Source organism: Corvus moneduloides, chromosome 7 (assembly GCF_009650955.1).
Source record: "Corvus moneduloides isolate bCorMon1 chromosome 7, bCorMon1.pri, whole genome shotgun sequence".
Taxonomy (NCBI): Eukaryota; Metazoa; Chordata; class Aves; order Passeriformes; family Corvidae; genus Corvus; species Corvus moneduloides.
This window is the reverse complement of record NC_045482.1, coordinates 3824812-3847677: the sequence shown is the minus strand read 5'-3', so window position 1 is coordinate 3847677 and position 22866 is coordinate 3824812. Positions and strand designations below refer to the sequence as shown.

At 41.0% G+C, this 22866-nt stretch overlaps 1 protein-coding gene across 5 annotated transcripts in view; it reads right to left on the bottom strand.

Moving 5' to 3' along the window:
• Positions 1-22866, bottom strand: part of ERBB4 (erb-b2 receptor tyrosine kinase 4) — a 580318-nt gene that overhangs the window by 149655 nt on the left and 407797 nt on the right. For all 5 annotated transcript variants that reach the window (XM_032114089.1, XM_032114092.1, XM_032114088.1 and 2 more), the window contains exons 6-12: positions 19528-19646; positions 15738-15879; positions 14166-14279; positions 12674-12800; positions 9795-9868; positions 8503-8593; positions 5551-5750 (exon numbers count right to left, since the gene is read on the bottom strand). In XM_032114089.1, coding sequence (XP_031969980.1) covers positions 5551-5750; positions 8503-8593; positions 9795-9868; positions 12674-12800; positions 14166-14279; positions 15738-15879; positions 19528-19646 — 867 coding nt within the window. The remainder of the gene's footprint in view (positions 1-5550; positions 5751-8502; positions 8594-9794; positions 9869-12673; positions 12801-14165; positions 14280-15737; positions 15880-19527; positions 19647-22866) is intronic.

The following is a 22866-nucleotide window of genomic DNA, read 5'->3' as shown; positions in this document are numbered from 1 at the left end:
AAATATCCCTCCAAATAACAAGGGATATTATTACAAGATAGCTCAGAAGATACAGTCAGTGACTGTATACAAATAAAAAGAGAGCTTTTCAATAAAGAAAATCATGATTACCCTATTGAAATGTAGCTAACACAGTGCCTGTAGCCTTATGAAAAAAGCAACAGAAACAAAAAAATTAGGATTTCCTCCTGAAGTGTTTTCATGAATGAATCTTGGCAAGGAGGGAGTGGTTGTTTTGACAGCTTATATAAACTCATTTCTCTCGCCTTTCTCTTCTTTAATTGTGGGGATGGCTAAAGAAATGTTTCAATTTTTGACACATTATTTGGCATTTCCATGGGCTGAGCATGTTCTGCAGCTCCAGCACATCACATGGCCTTATGTGGAAGGAAATAAGAATAATGCTCTTGACAGGAACTGGGTTCTGTCAGGAGTTTTAGAAGAAGGGCTCATTCTTTATGAATGGGGTCACACAGGTTACAAGCAGAAGGTTCATGGTTTTTCCCCAGCCTAAATAGAACACAAGAAAATTAGCTACTAAAAAAAGAAGAATTATTGTTATTTGGCTATACACTTCTGGGCCTGATCCAAAGCTCCATACACTGAATAGAAAAACTCCTGCAAACTTCAATTAGCTTTACATCACGCCCAATAATGAACATAATCATTTATTCGTTATTAATTGGTGGCTAGATTGATATCATTCATAATAATCACGTCTGTAACAACCTTTGCCTAGAAGGGTTTCACCTTACACTGCAGGTGTCACTAAAGCTGAGAGAATTGTTTAAGTCACTTTGGATAAAAGAACTTTTTTTTCTGCATTTATTTTGTGTGCACTCATATTTCACATGAGTCACCTCTGACTGTTCCATAAAAAGAAAACCATGTTGGAAAGAAAAAGACAGACTTTTCACTTCAGCATGGAGCAAGGGTAAAATCTACCTACCCTTGCCTTGGTGATTTCTTCCATTCCCTGTGCATACGAGCTTGGATACTGACATTTCTATCCCTGAAAGTGTGTAGGGGAAGGGAGAAGCCACATTCCTTCCATGTACACCCCCTTTCTGGCCCTGCATGGCACCATCTTAGGAAAACAACACAAAGACCTAGAGCATCCTGGGGGTTTATGGATTTCTTTTTTTTTTTAATTAAAAGCACACATATATTTTGCTCCTGTATTTTCAGCATTCTACAAAAAGCCGTAGGCTTTTAACCTATTTAAAAAACCATCATGGAGGCAGTGAAAAATTTGGGGACTATTTTAATATTGTTAAGAAGTGGTGTAAACAGCAAGATGAAATAATTGAGGGTATGAGGAGTTTAAAGTACATTTTGCACGCTGGAATATTTTGAGGCATTTTCCACTGGCTGACATCTGTTGTCTTTGTCTTCTCCACTGAAAAAAAAAAAACCCAGAGTTTTTGCCAAACTCTGTTATGCCAGTGTTATCTCAAAGATGAAGCACTAACACAGACCAAACTTTTCCACATGAACTTTACTCCCGCTGCAACTTTTCAGTATTTCCTCACTGATGTAGAGTCAGCTGAACACAGCATTAGATGGCATGGAAAAGATATCATCACCTTGTGATAGATGATAAAAGTCACTTAAATACAATGGTGACTAGAAGATCTCAGAAGCTCTTACATGAGTTTTCAGAAAAGCTACACATTGACAGAAAAGGTTTGCTGTATTTGCTTTAAGCCATTAACAACCACTGGGTAGAAAGGAAAAAAATCCCATGCTAATAGTGGCTCAAAATATACAAAGAAGTAATAATAAATACCTGAGAGTAGCTGTAATAATTAACATTGTTTAGACTGGTTTCTTGACTGAAAACCATATGAAAAAAACTCTTTGGTGGATATTTTTATTAACAAGTCACAGCCTGCTGGTTACCATGCAAGCAAACAGACAGTATTTCTGCCACAGAGCATGGATTCTGATCCTCCAAATATTTACTTACACATCTCCTTCCCCATTTTGATGAGGCTCATTTGGCATTCAAGAGGTGTGGGCATGTGCCCAAACATCTGCAGGATCAGTGTCCAGAACAAGCGAAATAGGGGAAAGGCAGAAATGGAAACCCCAGATGCTTGCCCTCAGATCCCACACCGTCAGGGAAAACTCTCCTAAACCCCGGTCTCTTGGCCTATCCTGGAAATGACAGATGATCCAAAGGGTGCTGGAGAACTGCATCTGGCTCCATGGGCCAGTGCTGCCTTACTCCAAGTGATCCTGCAGAGTTTAATGAGACATCCAACCTTCAGCAGAACCCATTTAACCCCAGAGAGGTGCCGGCTGACAGGCAGAGCTGAAGCAGCAGCAAAGCTCTTCTCAGCTAATGCTGACTCTCAAAAGGCCACAAAAAATTAATCAATTCACTCACTCAGATGTGCAAAGAGAGGAAACCACTGTTCCTCTTGGAACTGCACTGCCTTCCACTCAGAGAGAAGAAGCCACTGTTCCTATTAGGATTGCACTGCCTCCCAATTGAAGCTACTTGGCCCCTGGCCCATGTTCATTATACACAGTGCATTTAATGAACACGGGTTAGAATCCATTTTTAAAACCAGCCCCTTGGTACTGGAGCTTACATTGTGACTTCTTAAAAGGAAACAAATGAGATTTGTTTTCCTCTTTAAGATTCCTGTGGTGTTAAATCTCCTAAAATGTCTTTAGGAGTATTTTTCTTCCTGGAAAATGATGAGTATCTATTATAATAAATCCTCACCAAGCTAGAGGTGAAATAAAGTTTACATTGTCCCTTTGTGTGCAAATGTAGTGACAAGACATTCCATGTGAGAGGATGATATGACAGTACATCCCAGTTTCCATTTGCTCTGGAAGCCCATGTTTCAGTAGCTGTGCCAGCTTCAAAGGGACTCAAACTGAGTGATCCCAGGAAAGGGCAAAGAGGTATTTGACAAAGGAGCCTTGACAAATAATGCAAGAATATGTTCCAAACTGCTGTGTTCAGCTATGTCCTGAAGCTGTCAAAAACAGTGAAACAACTGCGACACTACTACATGAAGGGAAAAAGCACCTTACAAAATTCACCTGAGTAATTTCCCATTGTCTCCTAACAAATGGGAAGTTATAGAAAGCTTGAAGCAAGGAGGAGTCATTACTGTGTGAGACATGAGGCCTGTGTTCCACCTCATTACTGTGTAGCTTCTTTTCACATTAAATGCCTAGGAATGAAGGAAAGTTGATTATTCTTTCATTAAATGCTGCATGATAATCAGACAGCTAGAGCCAATGTGACATGAGAAAACATCAGAGCCCCAAGACCATGATTTTTCTCCCATGGTAAGCAGGTTTTTTTCATGTGGTAGTGAAGAAACCTGTGCTCTCTGGACAGTTCACAAGTTCACGCAACTCCTGGCAAGGTGAGACCAACTAGAATCTGGGAATATAACCTTAGTGACTCTTGCATGGTCAACAAAACTTTGAGCTTCTTCATTCTTCTGTTCTGTCAGCCCAAAAATTCCATATGGGAAATCTCAAAGGGCTAATTCTTTCTTCATGCCATACAAAATACAGTTGTTACTACAGCAGTAGCACAGAACTAGGTGGTTCCTCACCACATGATCCTGTTACACTGCAGGGGAAAGCAAAGAGCAGTGCCACACCCCTGGGCAGATACAATTCTCCTTCTTGGCAGCACCTCTATTTTCCAATCAATACTCAATTTTTATAGCTGGCTTTCTATGTGGGGGCAGAAGAAAAACAGACTGCACACTGGAAGTGTTCAAATACTCTTCACCCTCACAAGAATTAAAAGCAAAGGAAAAGCCTTGAGATGGAAAGAAGGAAAACCAGGAGAACAGAAGCTGTTAAGAAAATGATACAAAGCTCATGGATGTTGAGCAACTAGAGCTGATGAACTGGGTAAAGTTGGTGTGTTGAAAACAGAAACTGCGCAGTCTTCTTTGTCCTGCAGCTGGTTAACTCCACAATTCAGGACTATTTTTGGACTGTTCATCCAAGCTTTGTTCCCACATGACATTCCCACCACATATTCAGTTGTCTCTGGAGGATGAAGCACGCTCTGCTACTCTTTCAGCCAGCCACTGGATTCTTCCACCCAGGCTGTGTAACCTCCTGGCTGGGTGACAGAAGCAAGGACACCAGGGCACGAGGATGTCCAACACCCTGGGCCCCTCCTCCCCACAGCAGAAGCAGCAGCCACCGCATCTCTCCTCCTTCTGTGCTGATCCCACATAACCTTCTCCAAAATATCATGGTCTAATTTATGGTTTCACAGCCAACACCAAGGACATCTTTTGCAAAATACACAAAAAATATCTGTCCCAAAAAGTTCTGTTCAGCACATCCTTCTGCCATGTGTAACACAAAGTTTGTGCCGGAGGATAAAATATGGTGCAGCTTGAAAGTCGGCACTGCTCTGCTGGGAGTTAAGAAAGAGCCCTTTCCCTCTACACCCTTGGACACAGTCACAGTAAAAACTGCCTGCAGTGACAGAAAATTTCCTTAACCTTCAATTATTTAACTTGCATGTAAAGAAATAGCCTAATAAAATTAATAATAACAATAATTAAAGTGCCACACAACAAAACCACGTGGAGATCGACCAAGCAAGACTTTGTTCTTCCTGTCGCTCTTCCATGGTAGGAGAGATCAGAAAAGTAACTGAGCAGCAGAGACAAAGCTCCAGCTGTATTTCACCTAACACTGAAGGTACACTTACACTACAGTGATGAGCACAGCCATTCACACTCTCAAAACAGAGCCAAACAGCACTTCAAAGGGAGGGGAGAAGAAAAAAAAAAGAAACAAAACCCCTCAAAAAATAACAAACAAAAAAACCCCCAAACTAACAGAAAGAAAGAACTAAAGTGCAAGTCAAAAATAGGACCACAGCTTGAAAAAACCCAAAGCAAATATTCTTGGCTGGTCAGAGCACAAACTCCAGCAATATCACTTAAACATACAGCAATTTAATGAATCTCCTCTCTTGCAAGCAGTCTAACAGATGCTCAAAATGAACTGCCTTGATGCTACAGTATGCCTGTATTAATGCAATTTGATGCCTGATTTCTATATAAACAAGTTATTTTATCTGCTACAGAGCTTTCTTGGCTTTTCAGTACTATGATCTCAGCCTAGGTACTGGCATGTAAGCTTTCCTGTAGTAGTATTTTTTATCAGATAGGTCAAATAAGGAAAGGGAGAACTTGGTGACCTAAAACAGTCCTGAAAGTGACCTTTCTGGATTAAGATAGGGCCCCTTAGGGTAGGGGAAGCAGAAGATGCTAATCCCACTCCATAAGGAAAGGGCTGTAAAGTCATGAACACTCCATTCACAGCCTTTGGAATTCACATTTGTGAAACTGGAACATTCCCAACAAGGTAAGTAAGCAGCGCGCTCTCTCTGCTCCCTCTCCTTTGTTCACACCTTAAAACATTTCATTTTCCTGCTCAGACTGGGCCAAATCCCTGGAATGACCACAGTTCCCCTGCTGTCCATGGAGTTCCACGAGCCCCCAGCTGAGTTTGTGGCAGTGAGCAGCAGGTACTTACTGCAGTTCTCTGCCCTTTTGTTCCGGTGGATCACTGTCTTTTGGCTGGGGGTGCTGAAGAGGCTTGTCCAGTTGACAGTGTGGTAGTAGCACAAATTGCTGTTGTCTGTGATGTAGATGTTGCCAGCACTGATTTGCTTCAAGGACTGGAACTGCAGGGAGGTGATGCCTTGTTGCTTTAGGATGAGCAAGGAAAGGCCACTGGGATGAGAACAAAAGTAGGAGAGAATAGGAATTAGCTTCAGAAGGCACAACTTATTATATCTGGTAGGGAACTGCCCACTGGAATTAGTTCCAAACGTCAAGATGACCTTTCTGGAAAAACTAAGAATTGTTCAGAAAATTTTTATTTTGTGGTAACACAAATATTTTCTGAGTCAACATCCAGTTCTACTGCCTAGAAAATTATGAGTCTTGTCAGGAGCGAGATACCACAAGGTGTGATGCTCATAGCACTAGGCCAAGCAGACCAGCAGAACTCCTCAACCAGTTTCATTTCATCCATTAATAGATTTTTTGAGATAATGTGCTGTTAGGAAAACTGAATAAAATTCAGGTTTTTCTTTCAACAGCATTAATACCATGATAGCTTATATGCTAAGAAGAAAATGACAAAAATCATGCAAAATGTATTAAAACATCTTCTGCCAGGCATCAAATTAATGTCATTTCAAGTAATACAGGAAGAAATTGTTATTTTCATGGAATTTTTTCCAGCCCACTTTCTACATTTCATTTTTCTTTTGTTGCAATATGTGGTTATCGCCGCTCTTCATCAAAGGAACAGTAAATGATTGTCTGTGCAACATGAAAATGACTGCACATATTTTATGACTGAAGATTAGTGAAGACAATATCCAGTTTCTGGGCATCCTTTAAGTTATTGTATTTTAATGATGATAATTGTTTTCCAGCTGTTCCAAATAAAAATTGCTGCCTTGGAACAGAATGCTGGGCTGTAATTCAACCTCAAGGTTTCCCTGCTATTCATATTCTGCTCGGGTTGCTGTTTAAGATGCCAGCAGAATCCCATGCCTGACTGACTCCATCTGCAAAGTGGGGATCCAGGGGTTGCTGTATAAATTGCTCAGGTACCTCCTTGTGCTTCCCCCAGCATTTTTCACCATGTTTTCTTATCTTCAAGCCAATTTCTCCATCTGAGTTTTGACACAGAAACATCTCTGGTAAAAATGGCACTACAGAGCTCACCTGCAGGGTGCCTCAGTGATTTCCATGACCTTTTATCTCTTCTTAAAACCACATTGTTGTCTGGGCATTGGAGCCCGCACGTCTAATCACAACCATACAAACCCCTAATAATGAGGCTAAGTTCTACTATTCATTCCTTTTAAACTATGTTTCTTCACAAGGTATTTTAAACCATAAATGTAAGTTCCAGGCAATGAGGTAGTAGCTACAGCCATGAACCACGACTTTTTTTAAAAGAATAATTATGTTGAGAAGGTATTACCCGTTTGTCATAGGTTAGCAAGCATAGTCCCGGAAGGGACGTCCTTGCTAAGGGGTGCTTACAGTTTCCTCTGGGACCTGATAGAACCTATCAGCTGGCCAGTTTGAATATGGACAATTCTCTGAGCCACTTAAAGTTGTGACCACCTCTGTGATCCACATTTAAGAACAGGCAAACTCCCCCTCCAAGCTCTCTCTCGTTTCCGGTGCTGGGACAGGTGGCTGCGGGCCCCGTGTGGGGGCCAGCGGGCCACGGCCATCCTGAAGCCATGGACCTGTTCCAGCCATGGACCCCCCCCCCCACTGCCTTGCCGTGGGCAGCCGGAGCGGCTCGGCTCTCCCCCCTCTCCACTGCGATAAGAAAAATTCAACATTCCAGCTGCAAAGCTGCAAGGCCGAGGTGAGAGTAACCCTTTTATTGCTGTGAAGAGCTGAAAACCTGAGGGAAGAGAGAGAGGAGATGCTTAAAGCTGAAATTCTCTTGTGAAGCTATGATATATCAGAGTATCCCGTTGTAATTTCATGAAGATCTGGGGGGTGGAGTGTTCAACTCGTAAGCAAAAGCACCTGCGTTGAGATAGGCAGATGCTGACGCAGCTGTAATTTCATGAGAAGTTTGGACAGGGAGAGATGAACCAGATGAGGACTTTTGCTCCAAACGGGAAAGGAGAAAACCTCAGTCCGTAGAGATGAACCAGATGAGGACTTTTGCTCCAAATGGGAAAGGAGAAAACCTCAGTTCCTAGAGATGCTCCCAGAGATAGTCCTAATGATGAAGATGAGGAAGACCCTTTGCTCCCAGGGAAGGAGAAGGGCCTCTGTTTTTGTTTCTGAACGGCTCAACCTTAAAATTGTACCCCAAAAAACTTCAAGAGTGGACCCTCGAAAGCAGTTGCGGGAAAAGCTGCAAGTCGGGGGAAAGGACTCACACGCAGGCAGAGAGACTCCTCTTCCTAAATGGACTGAACAATATTTGGAAGTGGGCGGCTGTCTCGTTGTGATAATGTTTTCATAGCATGAGCAAGAAGAGACTTCTCTTTCTAAATAGACTGAACAAGGTTATTATGGAAGTGGTAAACAGATTGAACATCTTAAGGGTTGTCTTTTCACATTGTCAGTGGGAGAAGGGAGGAAGGTGGGGGGAGGAGGAGAGTTCTGAAGGTGGTATAATTTTTTTTTCCTTCTTCTTTTAGGTCTGTTAATAAACTTCTTTATATTCTTTCAAGTTTGGTGCCTGCTTTGCATTTCTCCTAATTCTTATCTCACAGCAGATAAACAGTAATGAGTATTTTGGACCAAACCACTACACCGTTATAAACAACTGATTAGCAAAGATCCTGGTAATGAACATCTTGGTAACAGAGGAAAAAATATATTAATTTACAATGTCCTTCCCAAAGGATGTTGCATTCTCTGCTACTGAACAAAGAATCACAGAACACTAATAAAAAATTATTCCACCAACAGAGAAGTAGTATCTTACCTATAGAGAGCTCTCCCACCAATGGTAACCAAGTTAGAAAACACTCTGAAGTCCGTCATATTCTCAGGCCATGACTGTATGTTCAAATACCCTGAAGGAGGAAAAGGCAAACACATGAATGCCAATTATTTCAGCCATGTGTGAGTTAGGACAGGCTTAGCCTATAAAGGAAAGACAGTGCCAGCTTGAGGAAAAGAAATAAATAAGGAAAGCTGCAGACACTCAGGCTGCTCACCACCATCTCCTCCAAGAAAGTGAAGGAGAACTCACTCTGATTTCCGAGGTGAGGACTGTTCACTCTCTGCACAAGTTGTTTTGAGCTGCACAGACACCCAGAGAGGGCAGTTCCCCATGCTTTTGACTCAGCACTGGGCTGAAATGCAGTACACTTAGTTAAGCACAGGGGTAATTCCACTTCTGTAGCAGGGCTGAGACTGTCAATTAATGTGTTTAGGAATGGCAAATAGTGTTCACCCAGGTGCCAGATGATCTTTGACATTAATTAGGAAGGGATTAAGAGTTTACTTTCATTTTTAATCCCATGGGTTTGCTGAAATTAAAAACTTTTGAGAGGTGAAGCATGCTGAGCTCCACCCAGCTACAAACAAGCTGTGGTGCCCAAAGGTTTTTGGGGTTTTTTTTTGTGCATGAAATTGAACAATCTTTTTGCATTTTCCTACCTATACATAATCAGAAATCAAATGAGAACTCAGAGCTGTAGTATCTTCCTCCCTGTACCCCGCATGGTGAAACAAGAAGCAAGATGCAAGAAAACAAAGTACTGAGTTCCAGTTCTATGACCTCATTAAAAAGTCACAAAAAATGGGACTTACTACCACCCCACACATTATATATCTGTCTTTAAATTACAAAGCTAACTTGCAGCAGCATCTTCTGTTAGACAAAGGGAAGGAGCTGTAAAAGCAGACTGGAACTTTCAAATGCTTTCAGGTGAAGAAAATGCTTTCCCACATTTCAGCACCACTTCCCTCACATTTCCCTCCCTTGCAGCACCTGTCCTACTTTGCTAACATGGGACCAAGATCCCTTGTCCACTTAACATCTGCCATAATGGGCATCCTGTGTTCATGAGCAAAGGACAACACATTTGTGAAAATCAACTGATACTGAAATTTTCTGCACTAAACTTTTATAAAAATTACAGCGTGATGAGCTTAACGAAAACAAGTACCTTGTGTTCTTCAGAAAACCCAACACATGACAACTATAAATGCAAAATGAGAATTAATTATTTAAATAATGCAGATTATAGGAGATCAAAAGCGTGTTACCTGTTATCTCTCTCACTGTTTGGAAGATATTTAATTTCTCTGGATTGATGGCAGCGATTGTGTGATACGGGTCTCTGAAAGATTAAAAACATGTCATGTGACACTCTAAATAAGAAAAGATCAGGTTCTCAAAGCCATACCATGTAGGAAACAGCTTTAAGGTGCTGAACACTGCTGTTATGAGGATATGCACCAGGCTTCTTCAACCTGTTGTTCCTGCAGATTTGTGTCTAACTTCTCCCACATCATTTTGAAGGAACATAAAGGTTCAAAACTCATTCATGTTTTAGCAAATATTTATGCTATGGAAAATTAAGGAATTCTAAACATGAGTGACCTTCCTAAAGGAAAGATGAATTTTCAGTGTTTTTTCCAGGAATGATACAGCTGTGATGCTGTATACCAGGACTAACAAAGCTGCTCCTGAAAGGAGTGACAACCTATAAGCAAGACAAAGCTAAGAGCATGCCAGCAGTTCCTGACACATGGCATTTAAAGAGCACACTTTATAGAAGGTGTTGAACAAGGAACCTCTAAAAGTACAGATCCTTGCCAAGCAAGTCTGGCAATGAGAAATGAAATAACCTCCAAACCTTAAAATTTAAAGCTAGATATGCTATAGTACAAAAAGATGAAGCTGACCTCGATTTTGAGAATGCCATCATTTAGTAAATGTTACTTTCCTCCCCTATTTAAAGAAGTCAACCAGAAGCTTAAACCAAACAAAAATTCCTCTGCAATGGCATGTCATGGTATTTTTGTGGGTTTTGTGAGAGTAGGAAACATCCTCAATAAATATGGAGTGTGTGTTTCCTCCTCTCCTCCTTCTCCTTTCCAGGACACATCATTCTTGGAACTGAAACATGCAGGTGATCCACCTGGCTGTCTTTGGGGACAGGCCTCACAAGTCTATGAGGTGACAGACTGATGGGGTCACCTCTAACCACCCTGAGGTGACTCCAGCCCAGCAGCAACAAAATGAGTTCTAGAACCTTAACAAAAAAGCCCAGTGGACCACAGAGGCATCAAACACATGTTATTTTAACAATTTGGGGCTCTCAGAACACTAAATAATAAGTTTTGACTACCTAAAAGAAACATTCAAAATGCATTACCATCAAAAAAGGAAAACCCTTGCCCGCAATATACATGAGGTAGCTGAATTTCACCTCTAAATTCTGAAGATAAAATAGCTTTAAAGATGCAGATATACACTTAAACCCCTTAAACAGCTAAATGTCTGATGTTTTATCAACATATAAAACTGCAGAATAATGTCTATCTTAATTATTATAAATAGTTGTGTATAAAACAATTCATAATTACATATATATTTTACATAAATTATTACAAATTCACAAAGACTTAAAGCTCAAGTGTTCAGGAAAGAGACAGACTACAGAACCACAGGATCAAAAAATAGGACAGGATCAATTGTAACAGCACGGTTTCCAATGAAAACAACAATAAAAATATACTCTGCATCTTTCACCAAAATTACTCTCCGTCACTACCACAAGTCTTCCAATTCCCCAGAGAACCAGACTTTAAGTCCCTACAATCTAAAACACTAAAAATCCATACTCTAAAAGCTGAAGTTCACTGTGAATAAATGAATTTGTAACAAAAGTTAAGTAAAAGTTGGAGAGGCAATAAGTAAGATTGTTGTTTCTCTATACTGTCCATTTATGTAACAAACTACTTGTGTAGCCAGCGTCATTTTTTAAATTTCCCTTTCATATTGTGGGTTTGCAAAATGTAATTGAAACTTTAAATAAAAAAGCTGATCCAGAAATACAGATATTTTCACTCATTCTCAAATCTTCTCTTCTTTTAACAAATACTAATGTAATTCATGCTGTAGAAAAATTTCGGGTTGCAGAACTCAGTGCCCTCATACTTTAGGCTTGCTGAAATGAGTTTTCTTCATCAAGAATGAGACACAAAGTGCTACACAGTTTCAAATTACATGTCTTATTCTTCTATAAAATAGAACGGAATATTTTAACTTACTGCTTATAGTCCAAATTCAGATATTTTTCAGACAAGTACAATTTTATTCAAGGTTGGGCTTGGTTCTTTTAATTTAGACAGATTTTTTAATGAGCTAATGTAACTTTTCCCGCAAAAGCAGTTCTTATACACGAAATTAAATTTCATGTAATGCACTGGATTAATCCACACAAAATTGCTCATGGGCTCTAGCTGCTTGTCTTGCATTTACTCGATTTTTTCCTGTCCTGTGCTATTTAACAGGCTTCCATCCAGCCTCTCAGTGGGTCATTTGGCCAGAGCAGAGCCATGTGACACTTTGAGGTTCTTCTGGACCTATTACAATGAGCAAAATTTAAACCAAAATACTGGATTTATACACCAGTGAATTCTGTGTGCCTCTGCAACTGAAACTTAAATAGATTCTTCAAAACTGATTGACAAGAGGGCCGTTTTTGTGCACGTGTGTGCACTGACAGCCACCCAGACTGTGACAAGATATGTTAACCAAGGCTGTTTCTCTGCATATTCTGCATATTGTTCTGCTGGCCATACAAAATTTAAACTCATGGAAGGTAACTTCCCTTTCTCCCTTCCATTCTCTGATCAGCCTTTATTGGGAGCCAGTATTGAGGGCCTCATAAAGTAACCAGAGAGTCATACTTGTCTTTTCTCTTTTTAGTGCAAACAATTAATCCATCCTTTCTTTTCCTAGAGCTTGAATCTTAAGAATCAAGGAAACAGTTTTCTTCACAATGGAAGGCAGAAAACTAATTTATCCTGGATCTGCTATTGCATAAAAGAAGCCTGCAGCCATCATTAAGAGGTGGATGCAATTGGTTTCAGCTGGCACCATGACATTACCATCTTAACATTTTGTCACTTACCCATGAATCCCAGTGACAAGGAAGATAAGGTTGCCATTGATCTTGGTACAGTTTACAAACTTGTCAATGTTGCTGGAATCCACCGTCTGAGCTGACACCAGACTCCCTGTTCCAATGCCATCACATGCTGCCAAAACAAGGAGCTTGTATGAAGAACTAGGGAAAACAATTACTGAACAGAACATGTTGGCCTTACAGACACGAGTCTTCATCTCATTCAGCAGAGAGGTGTTAAAACAGCACCCTTGATCCATATTCCAAAAGAAGCACATGCCAATTTAAAACAAACAGAGAGCTAAAGTACCTGCCACAGAACCCTGGCACACAGGTTAAGATATTTCACATGGGATATAAAGGTGAGTATCAACCACACAAAATCCCACCACACAAAATCCCACTCGGCCCAGCCATGCCATTTCTAGGTGCACTACACACAGCAGAAACTGAGGGGCTCTAACTCTGCTGGCTCCAGAGGCCTCCTTCTCTTAACCATCTTTGCCATAAGGCCTTTCAAATGGTTGTATAAATAACTCATTATTTATCACCTCAACCAGCAAGTTACTGGTGCCTGGAGGAACTCTGGCAACCAGTGAGGAAACTTCTCTGTGTAGCCTTTCTGTGTAATTGAGCTGCGTTTTCTGGGACACAGGATGCATCCAGGAACAAATCCCTCATGACTTCAACCACATAATGTATTCTGTCTTCCAAACTGGGCTCCTCTAATGGCAACTACCAGTAGAAGCTTTTACAAACATGTGATAGCTTTCCTCCTGAGAAAGTAAGGAACTCTATTCCTGTGTTTTCCTGCATAAAACTATCTATTCAACAACAATGTTATTTACCACAATTAAGCCAGATGTGGCTTCCATCGGGACTGAAAAGTGGCATAGGCCCATGTAGGAAAACTTATGGTGCTTTGCTCCACAGACCTTCAAGCAGGGACTAGAAAGTCTCCCTGCTGGAGTCTAGAACAGCAAAGTAACCTACAGATTTCAGTCCTCACAACAGAACCATCACTAGTGTGTGTAGACACTGAGAAAGGAGGTAGAAGGTTCTGGGAAAGCAGAGACAGAGGAGGGAAATAGAAACCTAATGTTGTATGGACAAATATGAGACATCCCACACATTGAAGTCAGGGCTTTTTGCATGGCCCCCTTTGGAATGACAAAAGGACAATGCTAAAATACCTCCAGGAGATACTTGTCATTCAAATAACACAATGAAGAATTCTTTCAGATTTCTCCAAAACCAACAGAGAAATCCCCTTCATTTGTATCTAATAAAAAAGTAATTTGTTTGGTTACATTACCATTAAAACTTAATAACTTTTCACTCTATTGTATGTGCTTGACACACAACCTACATAGCTCAAAGTTTTGTGGATATTCAAAGGCTATTAATATTCTATAACACACCATGAAGGGCAATTCACACCAAAATAACACCCAGTGTAGACTACATTCAAGAAAATTTATACTGAACCGCTGCCTACCTTTAGGACAAATGTCAGTGCAGGGCTTGCACATCTTAATACCATTTTCTTCAACCTCCATCTTCGAGCTCGGACATGCCCGGACACAAGAGCTGGAATCTACCACAAAGTTGTCTGAAAAAAAAAAGGAGATATTGGCAGAAAGTGAATAAAAGCTGGGACATGTTTTTGAACTCTGTGCCAATACCTATTGTTACCTTAGCACTTTCCCAGTGACATCAACATTCAAAGCTCTGTGTTTTCAGAAGTGTATAAGCAAAGTAGGCACGTTATCAGAGACTTACAAAAATCCATGAATTGTCAAGCCTGATCCCTCTTTCTCCCCCATTTGGCCTTATTATTATTAGTAGTAGGGAAAAAAAAGTTACAGTAATTGGAGAGAAATAAAGCAAGATGGTCTGTCCTGTCTTTTTCATGCACCCACAAAAATATACATCTGGGCTAAAACAGTGCACATGACAGTAACAAGTATTTCAAAATTTTCCCTGTTCAACAACTGCCAAAGGGAATGTAGACTGATCCTATCTAATTAAAAGCTTAATACTGATAAGAAAGGAAAAAAAAATTGTAAGTGTTCAATGAAGTATTTGGGCAAATAATTATATCCCTTATAGAGCATGATATCAGGTTCTTAACAAACCAATCTTTGCTTCAACAAACCCACCACTGTTACAGGCAGAACTAGGCCCTGGTGGTCACAGCCCTCGGCTGCTGTCAGTCCTCCACAGAGATTCAAAATTGGGATTTTGGGTTAGGTTGAATTATGGCTCCATTTAATATAGATAGCCCATCCTCCTTACATGTAATTTAAGGATAAAATAATTAAAGCACAACCATAAACCTTCATGGAATGAAAGGGAGAGGAAGAATACTATCTCCTTTATTATTCTTTCCAATTAAACCAGCAGATTCAAAGATTGTGTAAGTGATGACCCTGTAATTTTTTCTGTTACTTGTCATCATCTGGCTGGTAACTCAGAAGCATGTGGGTTTTACATGCATGGGATTCTTCTTTTTTTAACCCCCTCTAATTTTACTCTGGAGTTTTAAGACTGCATTGTTGTCAGTATTATAAGTTTGTTCCTCATTGGGACAGAACTTCTCAGGGTAACTTTCTGTCAAACCATCATTATTCCAAGTTAAGGGTAACAATATCATGAAAGCATTTGGTGCCAGGTGCTGGTTGTGGACTGTTATTTTTCTGAAACAGAAATTCATACCCTTCTACAATCCCACTATTTTAACTATTTATTTCCACTATTTTGGAATTTGCAAATACTGAACTTAAAGCATGAATGCAACAAGCAGTGGACCATGAACACATAAACCACCTTTCTTCAGGAAAATCACTCTAGGATACTTGGGAAGTGTCAGCGGCACAGAATGTCACTGTCTTTAGTTAACACCTGACTGAGTTATTACAGGCTGCAAGCACATGCGGAGTGATTGGAGAGATTGTGCTCTGCACTCAGCTCTCATTCTCTCACTGTTTCTAAGGCTCCTGAAATGCAACTCCAACTCCCCATCACTGCAGGAGAAGGCAGGTAGCAGGGCAGATAACACAGCACTTACGTGGGCACTTCTTGACACAGAAAGCCCCGTAGGTGTACTTGGCGTTGTGATTGTGTTCCAGCTGGAAGGTGGTGGGGTTGTACACAAAGGTCTGGGGACACTGTGTGACACAAGCACCACTGTCATTGAAATTCATACAGGCCTGCAAAACGAGACAAAAAATATTGACTTAAATCATAGCTGCTTTAGGGCTTTTCTTTTGGTGTAAAAGATGGCCTTGATTGTTCAGACTTGCTGTGACGGTGAGGAATGTGATACAGAGCTCTCGAATATTCACTTAGGCTACTTGGATTTTTGCTAGGATCTTGGCAAATATGTGACTTTTCAAATTAGGGAGTTTGGTGAGTCCCCTTAATTGGCAACAGTTGCCTGTTACAACACTTACTACAAAACCAAAACAGCACTGTAATTTGTTCATAACTACTCACAATCCACTAATTCTCGACTTGATAGGACATTCTAAAACTGCCAAGAGTAAGCAGCTGTTTATCATTGTCTAAGCAAATGCTAATGACTTTTACAGAGGTCCAACCCTTTAGATCTCTTATAGCATGAGTACATCATCCAGCTGAAAACTGGAATTCCCAATTAGGAAGCAAGAGGGATAAGATCTTCTTTTGAGCTAGCACAGGAGGGGGCCATTTCCCTAAGTGGTGAGTTTAACAAGGTCAGTTGCTTCACATACTGAGAGAGGAAAATAGGACTTTGTCCCACTTAGCATTCAGGCTCTGCCACGCACAGCTGACAGAGGACAGGGCCCTGACAAATGAAGAGGGGAGTGTATGGATAACAAAAGTAATGGGATGCAGGGAAAACAATTGACCATGCAAGGCTGGTAATTAGGAATAGAAAGGCCCACCGATTTTGACATTCCTTATCAGCACACATCATGTCTATGGTTTTAACCACAGATTATAAGAAAACTGTTGGAGCAATTTTCACAGAGCATACCGTGAATGAAAAATTTGTATGAATATGAAAGCTGTAGCCTGGCTTGGATCCCTCTAACAGTTTAAGCAGCCACTGTTACTGGCTATTGCCTCCCCACTAACCTGTAATCCAGGTTGCTTTAGAAGTGTTAGTCTAGGAGTGAATCCTTCTGGTCTTTTTCCAGGTTGTTAAAATACAGATGGTTTTGTGTCTTTAAAGAGTCAACAAGTATAACAATAATATATATGTCCTGTCCCCTTCCCTCCTGGGCTGGGACTGAGAGAAAAGAGAACAAGATTCCTCTCTTCTGCTGATTTTACTAGCAGTCCTTATCTCCATTTGGATCAGGACCAGCAGGACCATGGGACCTGTCATGCCAGAAGATTTCAGAAAGGAGAGGATAATAATATATCCAAGGACAAAATCTGCTGCTGAAAGGGACAAGCAGGGAGATCCGTGATGAAAGCACTATCCTACATGGAGCATGTGCTAAGCGGAACTGCTGATCCTGTCTTTCCTGGTTCTTTCAAATGCCAATTACAAAACCTGCCATTTTTTTCACAGAAACAGATTTTTTTCCCTTTACAAAGATAAACACTTTACTCAGAACTGGATGTGAAGTCCACCCGAGGAATAGTGTTGTGTCACTCTTCTGGTTCCACTAGGCACTCAACCAGGCCCTCCTACACATTTCAAGTTCTAGACCCAGTTTGAATCTGAGATTAAAACATCAATAAAACTTTGCATTACCATGTTGGCTTGCATTTATGTCAGATGATGATTACTGTCTTGCTTTTAGAACTGAATATGCAAATGACTGGATGGCAGCATATGGAGGAGGATGGATGAATTTTATCTACAGATATTAATACCATATTTAGAACAGGATGCTGTTGCAAGATGCCATAATGCTCTAAAGGATTTGTAATGCTTCATAAGCTGTACTTTTGCTTATTAATAAATACTAATATAGTTTTTTTCCTCAACTCATTTCTTACATGTTGACTTAAAAGGTACTCCATCATGTACATGACAATTCTCTGATAACAGTTTAGCAAATGCATAAAGTAAAACACACCAATACTCCTTGGAGATGTGACAATTCTCAGGAAAAGCTCATCTAGAAGATCTGGGAGCCTTTAATTTATGGCTGAAATGTTTTATATACTTTCGTAATTGCTTCAATAATATATGCAAATTTGTAGCATTTTGTGCTAAATGCTGCTAATTTGTCAATAAAAGCATGGGGAAATACACAGGGAAAAAACAAAGTTCTGTGTCTCCGCTGAAAGCTAAGCACCGTTGTCTATAGCCTAAAGCATTACACTTTTCACCCACTGTGTCTAAGCAAGTAATGACTAGTCCTGAAAATTGCCAGACCCCTGCTGAATTTCTTTTACATTGCTCTGGGGCCAGGAGAGAATGAGAATAAACCCTGAGTGCTTCTCTGCTGTATCAGAACAAACATACTAGTTGATTCTTTGCATACATATTTCCATGGCTGCCACAATTCAGGAAGTCTAACTTTCAGGCTGCAGCATTACATAACTTATGCTGCCAATAACTTGTCCTTAACCTTTGAAAATGGGCACACATCAACACATCAGTTCTGAGGATGTTCCTCAGTGCTCATTTGGGAACAATGACTGCATTTTTCATCTTCCCTTTACCTATTTATACTGTACAGGACACAAGAAAGAATGCTATTTTCCTATCTCTCTAGTTCAAAGCCAACAGAGAACTTCCAGTGACTGGAAAAAAAAAAACCATACCATATGTGCTGAGCATCTACTTGAGAAAAGCCACAGAAAACAGTTTTAGTAAATCCTGTTGGTGGCTAAGTCAAGCCACCACTACAGTTCATCAGCAGCCAAAGAACAGCATTTAGAGTGTGGTTTTGAAGCACAAAACCTGTCACTGTCAAACAGTCAGGGCCAGACAGAGAAAGATTCATTTTTGTCAGTTCCTTATGAGCCACTTGCCCACAGTTTCAAAACATATGCAATTTTGCATACCCTCCTCCCAACCCCACCTGGCAGTCAACTTCACAGGTATTTGTCTCTTCAGTCACATGGGTACCTTTGAAAACCCACCTCTCTATGCAGGTTCTAATTCCAGGCTTCTTTAGACCTAGGTTTGCTTCCCCTGAAACCATTAGCAAAACTTTTCTCATCGACCCAGTGTGATGAGCTACACCTTTTTTGAGATCAGTTTTGGGTTCTAAAGCTGCTAAAACTCTTAGAAATAATGGATTAGAAACAAAAAGATTTTTTTTAATGGCCTGGATGTTTAGATTGTCTTTCTTTAAAGAAAAAGCCATTTCTTCTTTCCATCTGAAGCACACATGTAGTAACATGCATTTGAGGGAGAGCGTTTAGGAACCACTTTCCTTCCATCTCCACAAAGAAGCATGCCCAGTTAAAAAGCTGAATTTAAATTAAGTCTGGCAGAAACAGGGAACGCCTTGCACAGAGAAGCTAAATAGTATTCTTAACTTTCATATGAAAAGCACACAGAGCACTAATAAAAATCATGTTCAAATGTAATGACAAATACTTCTAAAAATTTGCTATCACCTCTAAAAGCCAATTTTGGAAAAGAAAAAGATAAAAATCACAGAGACAAGCACATTAATGGTTCCCAAACTGTATTTACAAATCTCATAGATCTGTTAATGGGTAATATTAAGTAGATAAATGATGTTAATAGAATATGAAAAACACTAAATGCTAAAATTTGCATCCTGAATCTGCGAGTGTGCATATAGTACATTAAAAGGGATGAAATTGTGAATTTCATGGATTAAAGCATTAAGAATCTGCAGAGTGACTGGCAGGAAGAATAAAAAAATCACACATACAAAGCAGTCGGTGTCCTTGGGTCCGGAGCAGCCGCCGGCGCACTCGCGGTGGCAGCAGTCACTGACATAGGGCCCATAGCAGCGTCCATCACACTGCTCTGCACACACGGTCTTCGTCACTGCACGGGGCAGGAAAAGGGACAGCGTCAGACACAGGGCCAGGCAGAGAGCTCTCCAAGTGCTCCCCAAGCAAAACCCCCACAGCGTGCTGGAAAAAGCCCCAAGGAGTGAGGGAACTGCCTCAACGGTGCTGACACTCGGATCCAGAATGCCTGCAGGACACCTGTATCCAGAATGCCTGCAGGACACCTGTATCCAGAACATCTGCAGGACACCTGCATCCAGAATGCCTGCAGGACACCTGCATCCAGAACATCTGCAGGACACCTGCATCCAGAATGCCTGCAGGACACCTGCATCCAGAACAGCTGCACAATACCTGTATCCAGAACATCTGCACGATACCTGTATCCAGAATGCCTGCACAATCCCCTCTTTAGGAACACACATGTTGCTCAAGGACTGTGGAGAAGGAATTTTTAGTGTGCCCTCTTACCCTTGAAAATTCATGTGGAATGTTACTTTCAAATCATTAGTTTTCTTCACCAGGATATGACACCCCCTCTCACCAAACCACTTGGGGTTTAGTTTTGTGCCAAGAATGGTCAACCAGTGGAGCATCCGCCTCCTCTCCCTCATTCAGCTATAACCTTAATCCTTATTTTATGGAAAAATAAATTAGTATTATCCAAACAACTATACCAACCACCACTGCCTACTGTGCTGTCAGCTGTCTTTTGATAAAAGCTGGGATGATACACTTCTGCAATTAACCTTCAACATCTATGCCGTTAAAAGCATTTAATTACTTCTCTATGAAAAACACTTTTCAGGAAGCAAGAAAAAACAAAATTCCATCCAACTTTCTGCTTGATTCTATTTTAATGTATATGTAACTTCTTTATAAGTACATTCTGATCCAAAATCCCTTCACAGCTTAGCAGAAATATTTAAGGAAATGCTGAAGCATCTTGCTACATACAGTATTTATTTAAGACATAAAAATGTAAATAACTTAAGAGGAGTGATTGTTTATAATCTGTGGAATGAAACAATGTGCTTTTAGAGCAATTTCATCTTGCTGCTACCAGAGAGAAACTCCCAAACAGAAAAGGCTTTTGTGCCTTGTGCAATCTAATTTGAGAAATTTGGGAAATTCTGTGAAGGCACTTGCTGCCAATACTGTCTGAGAAGCACATTAAAAAGATTTGTTTATTTAAGTGACAGTATTGATAAACATTAAGACAGATGTGAAACAATGGTACCTGTGGCTGTGTGCCACCAGCACACCGTGGTGACAGTCTTCGCTCATGAAAATGAACAAATACCTTTTCTAGTCTTTGACTGTCTTGTTTTCTACCAGCTCAGGATTTGCAGTAGACTGGGCACTGTCTGCCTCACAGGCAGGTGAAGCCCAGCCTTACCCTGACTTGAGGGAGGGCACCAACTCCCAGCAGCTCCCCCTTAGCGGAGGGGCACAGAGGCCGTTCAGTTCACTGCACCCCACAACCCAAACGCTCTGCGTTCACCCGTGCCACTGCCCAGGGGAGCAGCTGGTCCCAGAGCTGAGGGGACACCACCCAAATGCTCTGCCTTGCCTTCGCCACGGCATCTCGTGTTTTGTCATGGCCACAGCCACATTCTGCCTTGTGGCTGTGCCTTGAGGCCATGCAGGGAGCCCACTGTTAACCATATTCCTTGCTTCTGGCCCACAGCTATTGGACGTTTTGCTTAAACCTGGGAAGTTTTGGTGTAAAGCCCCTCTGTGTGGATTATCAGTGTGAGCCACCTAACTAATTCACCTCCGATTTATTTACCCCAGAACCAGCTGCTGTTGGGTGTGGGCCATGATGTCCACCCTGTCCATGGAGCCACTGGTTCCCCATGGAGGAGGGACAGTGGCACACCTCAGTTGGTTGGAGCATGGTGCTGATAACACCAAGGTTTTGGGTTTAATCTTGGGATGGGCCATTCACACCAGGGCTGATCTGGAGGAACACAGTCCTGTCTTCAACACAATACTTGAACTGGATGCCTTCAAAAAGTATATTTTGCTTCTGGTTAGACACCTGCTCAAGGAGGGTCTCTACCACGCTGCTCAGGATAGGGAACACTGTGGGTTTTCCTGAAGCAAAACTAATAATTACAGCAAAGGTTTGTTGCTGTTCTTCCCCAGTTGTTTATTCTTCAGGGAGAACAAACAATGCCAACAGAAAGGCCAACATGTTGTTCTAGGAAGAGGCCAGAACATACCATATCTATCTCCTGCTTCACTGTATGCCATATTTGCATTATAGCTGCTGTTAAAGGTCCAGGTCTGAGAGAACCTGTCAGGTGTCTTCAGTGGCACCACACACACCAAGACATTAATGAGCTTAAAGGGCTCTGAATAATCTTAAGGAGTCACATTTAAGACACTTTAAAAGGAAGGTTTTTCCCCAACACAAAACAAACACAGGGCAATTCTGTGTATTGTCTGCAGGCCTGAAACAATCTGATTGCTCAGATGCAAATAAATATCACTCACCAGTTCAGCTGCCTGCAATCATTCTCAGGGGGTTACCCCACAGAAAATACACATAACTGCACTGGTTTAAAAAGATAACAAGCTTTTTTCCCTAAACACTTTCCTCCAAATACAATTAATTGATTTTATAGCCGTAACTCAAGACCTATGTGAAAGAGTGAATTACAAATATCACCCAGAATGTGGCATTTCGGGTGCTAGATACTCACATCTTCACCCAACACAACCATGAGGAGGCCCTCACTAATCACAGCTGAGACCCCAAGCTTCAAAGCAGATCTTTTGAGGGTCAGCACAACTACCTGCCTGGACTCCTACAGATCATGTGTATGACCCCAAGAATTTGGAGGGTTCAACTACACAGAACTGTCACAGTCAGGACCAGGACCACAGGACAAACACCAAAGTCCTGAAAAACATGCTGTGCATGGAGATGGATTTCTGGGTGAGACTGTCAACCTCTACCAGCATTTCAGAGCAATAAGCTGTGTTGGGGATGGGATGAAATAACCACCTTATGTACGTGTGCAAAACATCAGTCTCCTTTATATTTTCCCCTCATCTTTAATTGTGTCAGGACACCATAAATCTATGAAGGAAAAAATGGGAAGTAACTGAAATCAATGAAAGTGTTACAAACATGCAAAGTTATTAGAGCAATACAAGAGTTTTAATTAAAGATGCTGGGTCCAAGCAGGAATGCTGGGTTTCCCTGATTGATCCCAGCTGCTGGTTCAGCTCTTTCTGTGTGC